This window comes from Leptonotus elevatus, chromosome 1 (genome assembly GCF_054856555.1).
Source record: "Leptonotus elevatus isolate MCC_2025b chromosome 1, RoL_Lele_1.0, whole genome shotgun sequence".
Taxonomy (NCBI): Eukaryota; Metazoa; Chordata; class Actinopteri; order Syngnathiformes; family Syngnathidae; genus Leptonotus; species Leptonotus elevatus.
The window spans coordinates 11,125,001-11,138,121 of NC_141239.1; the positions used below are offsets into that span (position 1 = coordinate 11,125,001).

Here is a 13,121-nt window from a genome sequence, read left to right on the forward strand (position 1 = left end):
TTATTTAATCATTGCCCTTCAAATATATTTAAACATGCTTCTTCTCAATAGTACATTTCAAACGTTTTTTTTTTAATCGTTAAAAAAATAATAATTTGAATACAGTATTTTGGCCTTGATCAAAGATACTCATTTTGAGGTCAACCACAGAAATGCCTTTGAACCAAAAGTTACTTTTTTATATAATAATTTTTTATAAAGAAATAAAACATCTTTATTGACATGACATCTTTATATAGATACAGTGCGGATCATATCTAATCGCCCACAACCCACTGTAAATTTTACAGCACAGCTGTCCTAAATTAACAGCATTGCGAATTATGAACAACTTTTTTATATCGGTTTTTGTCATTACTATTATAATACTGTATACAGAAACTTTTGAATACAATGTATTACTTTAGTTTCGAGCTAAATCATAATTATTGTTATCCATGAATTCTCAAATGTCTATACGGTGGCACTGTTCTTAACCATTTGCATACAGCTTTGGCAACATCGATGATTCACTAAATTTGTGCAAAATTAGTGGCGCTGACAAAGTTTTTGATTCCGGCCTCTTTTGCTAATTATGATAAGGCACAACAGGAGGATAATTTAACAACATTCATTATTGCACGGCCGTAATGTGGCTGCTGTCTAAATTGAAATGAAATGGCAAGGAGCATTAAACGTTTTCTATGTCTTTATCATTCAGAGCCGCTCAACTTGTTATACTTGCCAGCAGTACAGTAGTTGCACGCAAATAATCTTATTTAACAGTGGGCACACGATACTTCCGCTAAACCAAGCCATGTTGTTGGTAAATTAAGTTTTATTGCAGTGATTAGTTTTTGGCAGTTGCTCCCATCAAATCGTATCCAACACAGGCTCGATGGCAAGTCATGAAATGATTGTATGAGAGCATCTTTTCTTTAGTAAGACTCAAAATATACACAATATGTTGCCATTATTTAGCGTTAGTTAGTTAGTACGGTTATCATTTGACTGTCGTTCCCAAGTCTGTTAACACTTCATTCATTCCATCTGCAATTACATAATTTCATTAGAGAGCAAGCATATCCACCTGAGAAAAGAAATCCAGCTCATTTGCAGGGATCAAAGTTCTCCTCAATCTTCTTATTACCATGCAAATTGCCTTTTTTTTTCCCCACTCGCATGCTATACTCGGTAAACAGCTGCTGTCCTCTGTGCGTGTATTTATGTGTGTGTGTTTTTTTAATGGCAGATCCAGCGAGCCCTGCTTAGAAACAACCAGACACAGCGCTTCTCTCAAAAGCAAGCTCTTAGGCTGCACCAGGGCCTCGTCACCAGTACAGCTGAACAGGTCTGGCTTTGTCTGCAGGCTCTAAATGCAAGTTTGGGTTCTAGAGGAGAATGGACCTCTAAATCAATACTCGTGTATATTAATGTGTGTGTGTGTGTGTGTGTGTGTGTGTCATGTTTGTGTGTAGGTGATGGAACGTTTGTGTGTACGGGTGCAACAGCAGGTTGGTGTCCTGAAAGGCTGCGAGGAAGCAGAAGAAGTCCAAACAGCCAGGCAGATCCTTAAGGAAGCCAAAAACTCCAGAGCTGTAAGTGGGGTGTCCCATCATTCAATTTGAAGCCCTTTTCCTTTGCTCCATGCCTATTAAATGTGTTTGATAGCCCCAGGATGCAATCCGTATCGGGCTGGGGCCGTTTGACACCTAAACCTCAGACCGTTTAACTAGATTGAGCACTCCCATGCTTGCTTGAAGTGTGATAAACTTCCTTGGCCCAGCACGGTTGGAAAAAGTGGGCCTTGTTACGGCATGATTGCTAATAGGCCAACACACATGGCCGAACATGTAGGATTAACGCGATTGTTCCTCACACAAATTATTAGTAAACAAAAAATAAACAACAAAGTCATGAATACAGAGCAGTGTTACTGCAAGACAACACTGGACGGGGGAGGGAAGGGTAAGAGCGCCAAAGCTTAGTACGGTATAGGACCGGTCCAGTGTGAATGCTGTTTAAATTGCTCAAAACCATGTTGCTCCATACGTGAAAGGGGAAGTCCTAAGGGCTCCGCTTGCAAACGTCACATGACCAAACCTAGAAAACAGGTGAAGGGATGGTTACCTGAGCCCTTAGACACAGAGATATATTTTTTTAAGTAAGATTTGTACACTTAATTCATATTCCATAAACGCAATATTAATCAGAATGCCATATTTAGACTAGTGGGAGATAATAAATTACCAGATATCGGTACTCGCCACGGTGGATCGGCCGACCTCTTTTACAATCAGAAATGAAAGGCATACATGTCTGACAGATGCCTATTAAGATGTACAACCACATATTTAGATTTATTTAAATTCATTTTATTGTGTTTCTATATAAAATTTGTTTTATGAACAAACAAATGGGGGAAAAAAAGTATAAGAGAAAATGGATGTTAATTTCATGCAATTTTAAGGAAAAATATATAGGTCTTTGTTTAAAATTACATGTCTTTTTTTTTTATGTATCAAAAGTACTAGTGTTATTGGTACTTTGTATCGGTGACTACTCAATAGTTGAGTACCCATACTGGTATCTGAAAAAGACTGGTGTCAAATATCCCTAAGATTTTTTTAACGATTTTTTTTTTTTACTTGATACTTAAAGCTGCTCTTTGCAACAATTTGCCCAAAAATATTTTTACAATAGCTTTTTATTTGACCATTTATGAAAACATCCTCTAATTAGTAGATTAACACCTTAGCTGTTTACAGTGTGTACTCCTGCAAGCCTCTGGCCAATAGTTTTCTGACTGGATTCGGGTTTGAATTTCCTTCCCTATGCCTGTGGACGTGATGTCATGTGCGCATTGTGTATGTGAAGAAGGGTGCGTGCAGTTTCATTTTTTGGCCACAGGCGACAGTAGCGATTCAAAATTGAATTGTCTGCATTCAGCAGCTCAAAAGTATGTAACCGAATTGTCTACGACTGAGTTGTATTGGATTTTAAATTTTGCTCCTGCCCTCACAGACTTTTCATTTTTTTCCCCCATTATTGAATTTCACTTCTTCTCTCCTGTGGCTTGTGCATCTTAGCTGTATCCTTCCCTATGTGAGCTGGCTCATGTGTTGTCAGTGGATGGCCCAGTCAGACAACGACTGGATACGCTAGCCGGGGAGCTAGCAAGGGCTGCTGACAAAGAGCTGCAGGTAGGCTGGGTGTGACTATTTAAATTACCAGATGTGTCATTTATAGTAGAACTAGTTTCATTTAAAAAGACAACCTAACCATGTGGCTCTACATTAAATTTTTCTAAAGTATGTTTTTACTTCTATCCTGTTCCCATTGTGCACCCAAAGGATCATTCAGAGTAATTGTTGTTGTTGTTTTAGCTCATCAACACAATTTGTTATTCACTCCAAGATTGTTGTCACACACAAAGTTGTGTTTTTGACATTTAATGACTTCTGAACAAACACAGCAAATGTTTTGCATTTATGCACATCTTTGTTGTAAAGCCAGGACAGTAATGTACTTTGTAATTGAAATATGACAACTGAAGAAATGGTGACATTTGTTGACAGGTGGTGGTGGACTCCATGGTGTCTCTGTGCCATGAGTTGTGTCCCATGTCCTGCTCAGCTGCCGAGAGACTCAGCCCACCTCTCTCGTCCATCTCTGAGCAGGTTTCCATCCCTCGCTCTTCAATACGCAACGCTCTCATGGAGAGAGCGTCCGAGGATATTAACAGAGCCCTCGAGTAAGGATAAGCACTAATGGGGAAAAAAATTGTGACTCAAAAGAATCCCAGCACCATTTCACCCCTTCTGTATTTCTCAGGGAGGTGAAGTTGTCCGTTGTGTCCTATTTAACCAACTCTATTGTGGATCAGATTCTGCAAGAACTTTACACGACCCATAAAACACTGGTATTGGTAATATCCCTTTTCTGCATGACTTTTTTGTAGAGCTCTACTAACCAATGGTATGTTGTCACTTTTTTTAATAGTATGGCCATGAAAGTTTGTGAAAACAAGTTGATCACTGCAATATTTACAACCAATGTTTTTTCTTAGTTCACAATCATCTTCAGTAAAATTAACTTTTTTACGTTTTTATTTTTTACAAAAACAATTTAAGCAGCATACAAGTTGACCAAATTTTATGATATGAGCTGTAACTCTACTACTTCTATCATACAAAACTGTTCATATGAACCTTTACATCATGTTAGTCAACTACTACATGGTGAACAAAATTGTTAAGACTCAAAAATGCATTAATAATTCCTGCTCATGCCAATGAATTTACCTCGTTTGGGGGTGTAATAAAACATTAGACACGACAACATTCAGATCCAACAGACCAAATTTACATTATACAAAAGTAACAGTGCTATAAGATTTAAGGATTATTCCAGACTTTTGCACACAGAAAGAGAAAAGGGGTCCAATCAGTCTTCATAGAATTGCAGCAAAAAATACACTTAAAAAGCAACGCAAGTGTAAGAATTATTCTCGAGTCTAGGCAATAACACACTTTTATTGATTGCCCTACAGAGCTGCAGTAGAAATAGTTGTTTTTAAAAGAAATAGATGGCCTTGCTTCCCTGCTTTTATAGCATGCAATGCACATATTTTGTAGTCATTTTGCTGTCGATAGATGAGGCACGTCTCCTTGCCATGGTTACAAACAAGCATGAAATTTACTGCAAACAACATTGGCGGCCAGTAAGCTATTGTGTTGGCAATAACTTCAAATACTGTAATAGTCATGTGGTGTAACATCCAATCAAATAAAAATAGCAGGGGACTCGTTATTCCAAACGTACTGCTTCAGTTAAAATTGATGGCTGACCCTTTTATTAAAAGTCCTCCACCGACTATACCTCAAGATATCCTCTATCACAAGGTCAATAAAGGTTTCTTTCTTTCTTTCTTTTTTCTTTTTTTCTTTCTTTCTTTATCTTTATTTTTCTTTCTTTTATTGGTTTGTTACAAAGTAACATCAACAGTTGATGTTATTTGTCTTTTAATCAACGGGTTGATTCTAAATTACGATCCGAATTAGAGTAAACTTTGATGGCCCAAGAAGCACAAATAAACCTTTCAACTAACCATTTCCAAATTGTGAGTTAACCTCAGTATTCCCCCCCCCCCCCCCCCCCCAGTGATATAAGTCTGTGTGTGAATTCTATCCAAACACAATCACCCAAAAGTACTTTCTGCGCAATACAGAACTTGAGGAGCGAATGAGCTTATTTAGACAGAGCTACATTCATGTTGTCACAAGAGGACCTTTCACCTATATTTTTCCTTACTCTGACCCTTGTAAGCTCACTCGCTCATCCATTTTTAATAGCGCTTGTCCTCATCTGGGTCATGGGTGAGCTGAAGCATATCCCAGTTGATTTGGGTTGAGAGGTGGCGTGCCAGTCAATCACAGAACACATATAGACACATATAGACAAAAGTGCCTTATTGCCTACCATGCATGTTTTGGGGATGTGGAAGAAAGCTAGAATATCTTTGAGAGTGCATTTTAAAAAAAATAAACACACAAAAAAAATAACTTTAAAGATTACAACATTGAATCTACCGGTAGTTAAAACAAAGCATTTGTTTTGTTTCACATATTTTTTTCAATGTTTTACAGTAAAACAAGATTGGAACGTTGAAAGTGTGTGTTGGTTAAGGAATACATTTAAAAATCGGGGACAGGTGACGCCCCAAAAAATATACATACCTTATACTGTACTCACTTTCCAACATTAGAGACACACATGCTTAAAATTGTGCCATTTACTAAGTATTATTGCCTATAAGACATTGTCACATTTGCAGTGGTATAAAACTCACTTTCAAATATTGTATTGTGCTCTATGATGTTGCTAAATTCTGTTGCCCAAATATAAAACTCCAGTCAGATTCTCTTTAGCGCTTGTATTGGAACGCTTTGGACTGACCAGATAAAAATCCTCGTACGTTTATTATTTCATGTCATTACTGGCTGTGAAGTGTTACATTCATGTAAAGAATATTTGTTAACCAAGGTGCAAAAGGAGGAATCAATGAGTTCTTATCTTCATAACACGTAGTTTGAAAAATGAGGCAAGAGGTAAGAATAAAAGAGTGAGTTGGATGTCGAGTAATAAGACTTTCCACGTTCTTTTTTTTTTATTTTATTTATTTTACATTTTGTTTACTCTTTGCTTGCCTTCTATCTCATTCTCATCTTGCTCGTCTGCTGCAATCCATCCTCTCTCATGAATCGCTCCCCTTTGATTGTCAAGAAATTGCTTTTCTCTTAAGTCAGCTCCACAATTTTGATCATTTTTATCCCCGAGTAGTGTTGTTCCAGTTGCCGCTAAGGGTGTAATGGTAACCAGCATGTGATGAGGAGAATGTTTGCATGTGTTGCGTCAGCTGCGGCAGGTGTCTCAGGCCAAGTGCTGGGACGATGTGGGGACAGGAAGACATACAATCAGACAGTCCCGAGTTGTGGAGTCTCTGGAATTCCCAGATGAAGACGTGGGCGTCAACCTGGGAATAGTAAGTGCACCGTTGATTGATTGCAGTGACTCAAATGTATTTTTTGAATTCTAAGGATGTCTGTGAGCTGAATTGTGAAACATGTAGGGTCTTCCCATTGGCTACACTTTCAGAACATTCCAAGTTCTAAGTCAATATACTGTTGTCTTTGGCAAGCACTGACCAATCTTTTGAGTTTTAAATTCAGGAAAATAGAAACCTCACCTTGACAACAACCATTTTCACCTTTTAGCACATACTGTAACAGAATCAGTATTAACTGTGAACATCAATGACTGACTTGTGCTGTGTTAAAGGGATGGTGTGTATAATTTAATGCCATCTAGTCTGGTTCAATAATAAAATGCAATGAGCTATGATCAAAGTGTTGCTGTGCCTCAGAGAGACCGCACTTCGCAAGCCTACCACCAATTACTAGCAGAAAGATGGCTGGGAAACATGTTAGCCTCCTTTAAGGCGCACTGCGACCCATGTAATATAATTAGTGGTTACTAGACCTATGATTATTAAATGCAAAAATAAATGCATAGATGTGATAGAAAGTAATAGCGTGTTTTTAAAATGAATGAACATTGAAAAAAATCTACAACAACAAAATACACACTGTACATTTAAGATTTTAGTAACTATTACAATTGCACCACAAACGTATGATGCAATTGTTTGCCTAAAGGACACCATGGCTATAAAGAAGCGAAGCTCCAGAACCCGAAGAATCCGTCCCGTCTCCACCAAACCAAGTGAGGCTTTTACCTTGGCGACTTTCTTTTAAATGAAGTAGCAAAGCAACATATTGAATACATTTGAATTAAGAGCATGACAACAATCAGTTTGGCTTTGTTGTAGGTCTCGGAGACGAGCCCAGTTCCTCCCCCACACCTTCTGCTCCTCCACCCTCCTCCCAGCTTTCCCACTCGACATCATGGGAGTGCCTGTCCACCCTTCCCACCAACGGCTCGCCTTTGCGTCATGTGACCCACGTAAGGCCCCGCCCTCCACGGAGACACAGAGCAGGTCACCTTCCCCCAGAATCTGTGAGTTCATGACAAATGGTATGGCAGGGACTTCGAAAACTTTGTTGAGCTAGAGGCAGCTTTGCCTTGAGCTTTTTTGCAGAATTTCTGAAGGTGAATCATCATCATCATCATCATTGATATAGTGTGTGGGTGTTGATTGTAAACCACGGAGAGCTTTCAATGTGAGGTATATGTGCTCTATATCTGTGTACAGCGCTTCTTTCCACAGATCCTTCAGGTGATAAAATGTTGTTGAGACATTTGCTTGCTTTGTGTCAAATTTGCATTAATTTAATTCTGGATGCCAGTGGCACTTTCCAAGAATAAGCTTCTTTTGAATTCAGAAGCTGTTGCCTGTGTCGTTGTGCAAATAGTCGCGCTCATGTGCAGTTGTCTGCTGGAGGCCAACAGGCAACTTCTAACTTTTTAACTGAAGATTTCTTCTAAATCACTTCATATTTTGTTAGGCCTCCTTCCTGATTCAGGTTTATTTATAAAAGCGGATTGCATTTTGTTTGCTGTTTTATTTTTATGCTAATGAGGCCTTGCAGCTGTCAGTGTTGATTGGTTATTTGATATATTGTTTTTCTTTCTTTTGCTTGTAGCATTACTTTGAGAATGGAGGAGTCAATACACTGGAGGATGGATTGCCAGACTTCTACAGCAAGAGAGTTCTCCCTGACAGGTAGTTGCATTGTGAAATCATTCAAGATTTATTTGACAATCTCACCACCTCTGTGGCACCTACTGAAAACAAAAAAGTAATAACTTACAGCATGATATTTAGCAGCAGTTACGTCATCCAAACAACTGTGAGTGTAATTTTGATCAAATTACTTATCAGATGTTCTCAAATAGGTGTTTTTTTTTATTCTCTATTGCTATGTTTTTCTTTATTATAAACTGAAGTAAGTTTTTTTTAAGTAGTTTTTCTGAAACTACATTTGCTGTGATGCTTTAATAATCTCTGTGATTTAAACAGCAATATTTGACAATGTGCAGTGCAGTCTTTAAATCACAGCTTAAAAGGCACACCGTTTTGTAATAAAAGACAAAATACCCCGTCTCGGTGGTGACTCCAGATCACCTGCTTAAACAGGTGATTATACTTTTCTCTGTTACATTGCTCTTAAAAAGCTCATTTGCACATTTTGCGTAGTAATCGTTCAAATTTTGCTACATGCTCAAATCGGCAGGCATTATTAGACAATTACAATTTACCACAGTTTATTTAGAACTAGTTACTTTGTAGGAAGGAATCACATAAGCAAACAAAAATAAATAACTACACATTCCATATTACTTTGAATGACTGTACAAGTTTTACCTATCTACTAAGTACAGCCAATGTTTAAAATGATCATTTTGGCGTTACATACAACGGTTTAAAAAAATGTTAACTGCTGTATAATAGAAAGAAAAACTATGTACTCACCCTCTGATGATGCGCAGCTACTGTTACATCACACTGAGTTGGGTTTCTCACAATTTTATTCTTTGTCATTACTGGTTCTCAGCTATGATGGAAACATTTTGAAAACTTCAGAATATAGATGTTACACGTTACATAGACATACCCAATTTTATGAAAATAATTATTTCCACCAGTAAAATACTGCTTCCTAAATTACAACATGTGTGGTTATAATGTATTTATGCATTAAGACTATAGTAGACTTTTTATTTTACACTCATATTTGTATTATAAGGCGATATGCCAGTGTAATGGGGATTTTATGACATTACTGCTTGCTACATTACTGATTGCTTTTTTGAAAAAAGTTTTCAACCAAGAATAGAACAGATTAGGTTGTACTTATTTGTGACTCAGATATGCAGTTCAATCGTGGACAGTCTACTGGCAACAACTTCAAGGCTGCATGACCATGTTTTCATATCAGCAGTACAAAATAAAACAAAAACAAAAATAAATGATTGAAGCAGAATTTTGCCATCTGTTAGGCCTGCCCAGTTGAAAATGTATATGAAAATTGTTCAGTTAAATACTGGCCCAAACAAGTGAGTGTTTGTGTTCTTCACTGATTGTCATTGGCTTTCATATGGAAATGACTGAGCATTTTCATCCGATCCAAAAATGTGAGACACGTACATGCATCCAAAACAAGCCAGTGCTAAGAAACCGGTAATAGGCTAAATAACAAAAAGGAAAGAAAAAAAAGTAACAATAAAAAAACATTGCGGTGATTAACCTGTGTGCTCTCACAACAATACCATCACCACTATTAACTGTTTTATGTGATGGAAAATACAAAATAAACTATTTTCTTTCAGTATAATTTTAATTCTATCACTCTCTAAGTAATTAAAACATTTAAAAAAAGATATACAGTGGAACATAAAGGAAGCACGTGAGGCTCCAAGCTTAACCTCTTCACTTTCATATGACTCGACTTAAAATGAGATTTCCTCATCTCAAACAATTCCCAAACAGCAAAATAAAGTAACTCCAGCCGACTTATTATTGTGGAGACATACAGTATGAGCTGACAGTATATGTAAGAGGCTACTAAACAGCAGGCAATCTAACAACTGACAGCACCTTTCTGAAAGTCGTGAAGTTTCAGGAATACACAAGTGCAAATGCATTACCATTCCAGTCTAGTTTATTGCAATATTTACAGCAAAGTTTGCTATTTTTTGTTTAAAATAGTACTCTACTAAAATGTCGAAGGCAACAAACTAGTTGGGCTTGAAATAATTGGTCCCGCTGCTGCTTGCTGCCAGGTAGTCAAAATTGATTATTTCTGCATTGCTTCAAGATAGGCGCAACTAGACTGGTGATTCTCCACCATTTATGTTCCTCGAATGCTAATTGCTGAATCGGTGTTTTATGTCTCAAATTAGAGAGCAAACGCATTCTAAATGAGCCTTGTATGTTTTTCTCTCTCCTTCAGTCAGTTGTCATCCATCCATCAGGGTCAGTCCCTGAGGAGGAAAAAAAGACGCAGCATGTTGTCCATTTTCTCTGGTTTCCGCAAGAACCGCAACTCCACCATATCAAGCCAGGACTTAGAGTAAGTGCACAGCTTGATTGAATGCATAAATAGTCCTTATTCATTTCGTAACACATCGTGCATGTTATTTTGTGCCTGGATAAGAAAATAATCGCCAACCTTTAATTGTTCTCAACCCTATAAAGCCTGAACTATGAAATATATGAGAGAAAATTTGGATTCAGATTTATTGGTCCTTTTGAACAAACAAACAAATATATATATATTTTTTTATTAACTTTCACGTACACTACTCACAAAAAGTTAGGGATATTTGGCTTTCAGGTAAAATTTATGGAAAATGTAAAAAGTTCACGCTACAGTGATATCATATCATGAAAGTAAGACATTTAAGTAGAAGGATGCATTGGTGATTTCCTCATCTCAAACAATTCATTCAAACTGAAAGTTAACAATGATGGGAACACCACAACAAAAAATGTCAACGTCTCAATAACTAGTCATGTGCCTTTGAGCATCAATTACAGCTTGACAACAACGTCTCGTGCTATTCACAAGTCGACTCATTGTCTGCTGAGACATGGCATCCCGCTCTTCTTGAAGGGCAGCCCTCGGGTCATTGAGGTTCTGGGGTGCAGAGTTTCCAGCCTCTCCACGGCGACTCAGCTGATCCCACAGGTTTTCAATAGGATTCTGGAGAAAGTGCAGGCCATTCCATTAGAGGTACACCAGTCTCCAACAGCCGTTCTCTGATGATGCCACCTCCATGAGCTGGAGCATTGTCGTTTGTGAATTTTGCCGTGAAGCTCCTCGTCGGAGAACAGCAACTTATGCAAAAAGTACTGAAGCATTTAATAGTTGGACATGTGCTTAGAGAAGGTCACTTTAAGGTCACCCGTAAATGTTTTAATGCATTTTAGCCTCGTCCTGAAATTTCATCTGAAAGCCAAATATCCCTAACTTTTTGTTAGTAGTGTCTGACTTGTGTCATATTTGATACATCCAGTCACAATTTTGTACATTTATAACTGTTAAAAATCTAATAATAAAAAATCTGAAAGAACATTTCCCACTATTAATAAGTATAGGTGTCTCTCCTTTCTCAATTGGGGCGATCTTGCGAGGTTTCTGAAAAAGCCATCAGCTGGGTGATACTGCCCTCTAATGGATGTATCCGTGCAATGCATGTATCAGATAATATACGTCAGGGTTTTAATGGGGGAAACAAATATTAAACTAATACAGAGATCGAAATGTCTTGCATTTAATATGATACGTTTGGCTTTATAGGTTTTAAAAAGGGCTATGGATAAAGTGCAAATATAAATTCTTGATCGACGATATTTAATCCTTGAAACGTTGTTTTGTAGTCTTTTAGTTACATTTCTTTCGTGTTGCTGAATGTGTAGGTGGAAGAACACATTAGGAGGATGAAAAGTAATTTGAAGAAAATTAATCCGTGTGGTTAAAATACTGTGATAAATGGCACAGAAAATGGATAGGTTGCTATTTAGAGACCATCAATTTCGATATGCTCTCCTTCTCTTTGCTGGCCTGTTAGGTGCAGTCCTTTACCCCCATTAAAGTACTGAATTTATTTTAACTATTCTTCCTGCCTGATCCAGCAGCACTTCAGAGAATGTGTACTCGATGATTCAGCACCCAAAGGACGCTGGGAGAGCAGATCATTCTGTGCATGGGGCAAACGGGACCATGCCCTCACCTCAGGTCGGACAGGGTGCTCCCGTGCAAGGCTTGAGGCCCACCAGCCCCTCCTGCCTCATTCAGAGACAGGTACAGTCTCAGCGACGACAGACATCCAATCTTTACAGTTACTTACAGTAAAGCACACTGAGAAAGTTTTCATTGTTTTCCTTTGCTACTCCTCTCTTTATTAAGCACACTTACTTCTCCACCCAAGATTGCTTCATTCATAGGAAGTTATACGTTCAGAATGGTTTTACCTTAATTTTTATCTAGTTGATGTGGTCCCATACAGAAGCTGCCTATATAGTTCCACACTATTGCAAACTAACACTCAAATGAGCAAATACTAGTGATGGGAAAAATGAAGTTTTTTTACTCCTCCAGATGGTGCTCTTGTTGCTCTTTAAACCAAAAATATCACAAGTGGTTCATGAAACTTCATTTTCCCATCACTACTGTATATTGTCACATTCCTACCTTTATGGCCCGTTTGTATTTTACATTGGATCTCAATCCAGTGAATATAAAAAGTGTACACACAGTTAAAATACTAGGATTACATGACTATTCTTTTTTTTTTTTAATGAGGAAAAAAATTCCACCATTTTTGTGACCCTATAACCTGTCACTTTAATTGGGAAAAAAATTTAAAATCTTGTGAAAGTATAAATAAACTGAGATAATGTGGTTGCTCAAGTGTGCTTACCCTTTTATAATTGCGGATGTGGCAGTGTTCAGATTTAACCAATCACATCACAATCACCATATATAGTGCCCTCCAATGAAAGTTCAGCTATTCTAGTATGCTCTTCCTTACATTGTTGGCCTGCAGACAGCTTCCACAGCATCAGAGGGATTTTATTGTTCAAAGGTGTCATCAGTCAGAGGGAGGGTATGAAT

General features: G+C 37.8%; 1 protein-coding gene across 5 annotated transcripts in view; it reads left to right on the forward strand.

The window, feature by feature from the left end:
- The window catches only part of carmil3 (capping protein regulator and myosin 1 linker 3), an 85,038-nt gene that overhangs the window by 65,449 nt on the left and 6,468 nt on the right, over window positions 1-13,121 (forward strand). For 2 of the 5 annotated variants that reach the window (XM_086075242.1, XM_086075259.1), the window contains exons 24-34: window positions 1,232-1,330; window positions 1,458-1,577; window positions 3,069-3,182; window positions 3,558-3,733; window positions 3,814-3,907; window positions 6,398-6,523; window positions 7,197-7,263; window positions 7,370-7,557; window positions 8,145-8,224; window positions 10,455-10,574; window positions 12,140-12,308. In XM_086075242.1, the coding sequence (XP_085931368.1) occupies window positions 1,232-1,330; window positions 1,458-1,577; window positions 3,069-3,182; window positions 3,558-3,733; window positions 3,814-3,907; window positions 6,398-6,523; window positions 7,197-7,263; window positions 7,370-7,557; window positions 8,145-8,224; window positions 10,455-10,574; window positions 12,140-12,308 (1,353 nt within the window). The remainder of the gene's footprint in view (window positions 1-1,231; window positions 1,331-1,457; window positions 1,578-3,068; window positions 3,183-3,557; window positions 3,734-3,813; window positions 3,908-6,397; window positions 6,524-7,196; window positions 7,264-7,369; window positions 7,558-8,144; window positions 8,225-10,454; window positions 10,575-12,139; window positions 12,309-13,121) is intronic. The other 3 variants (XM_086075251.1, XM_086075280.1, XM_086075270.1) reach the window with 3 other exon arrangements.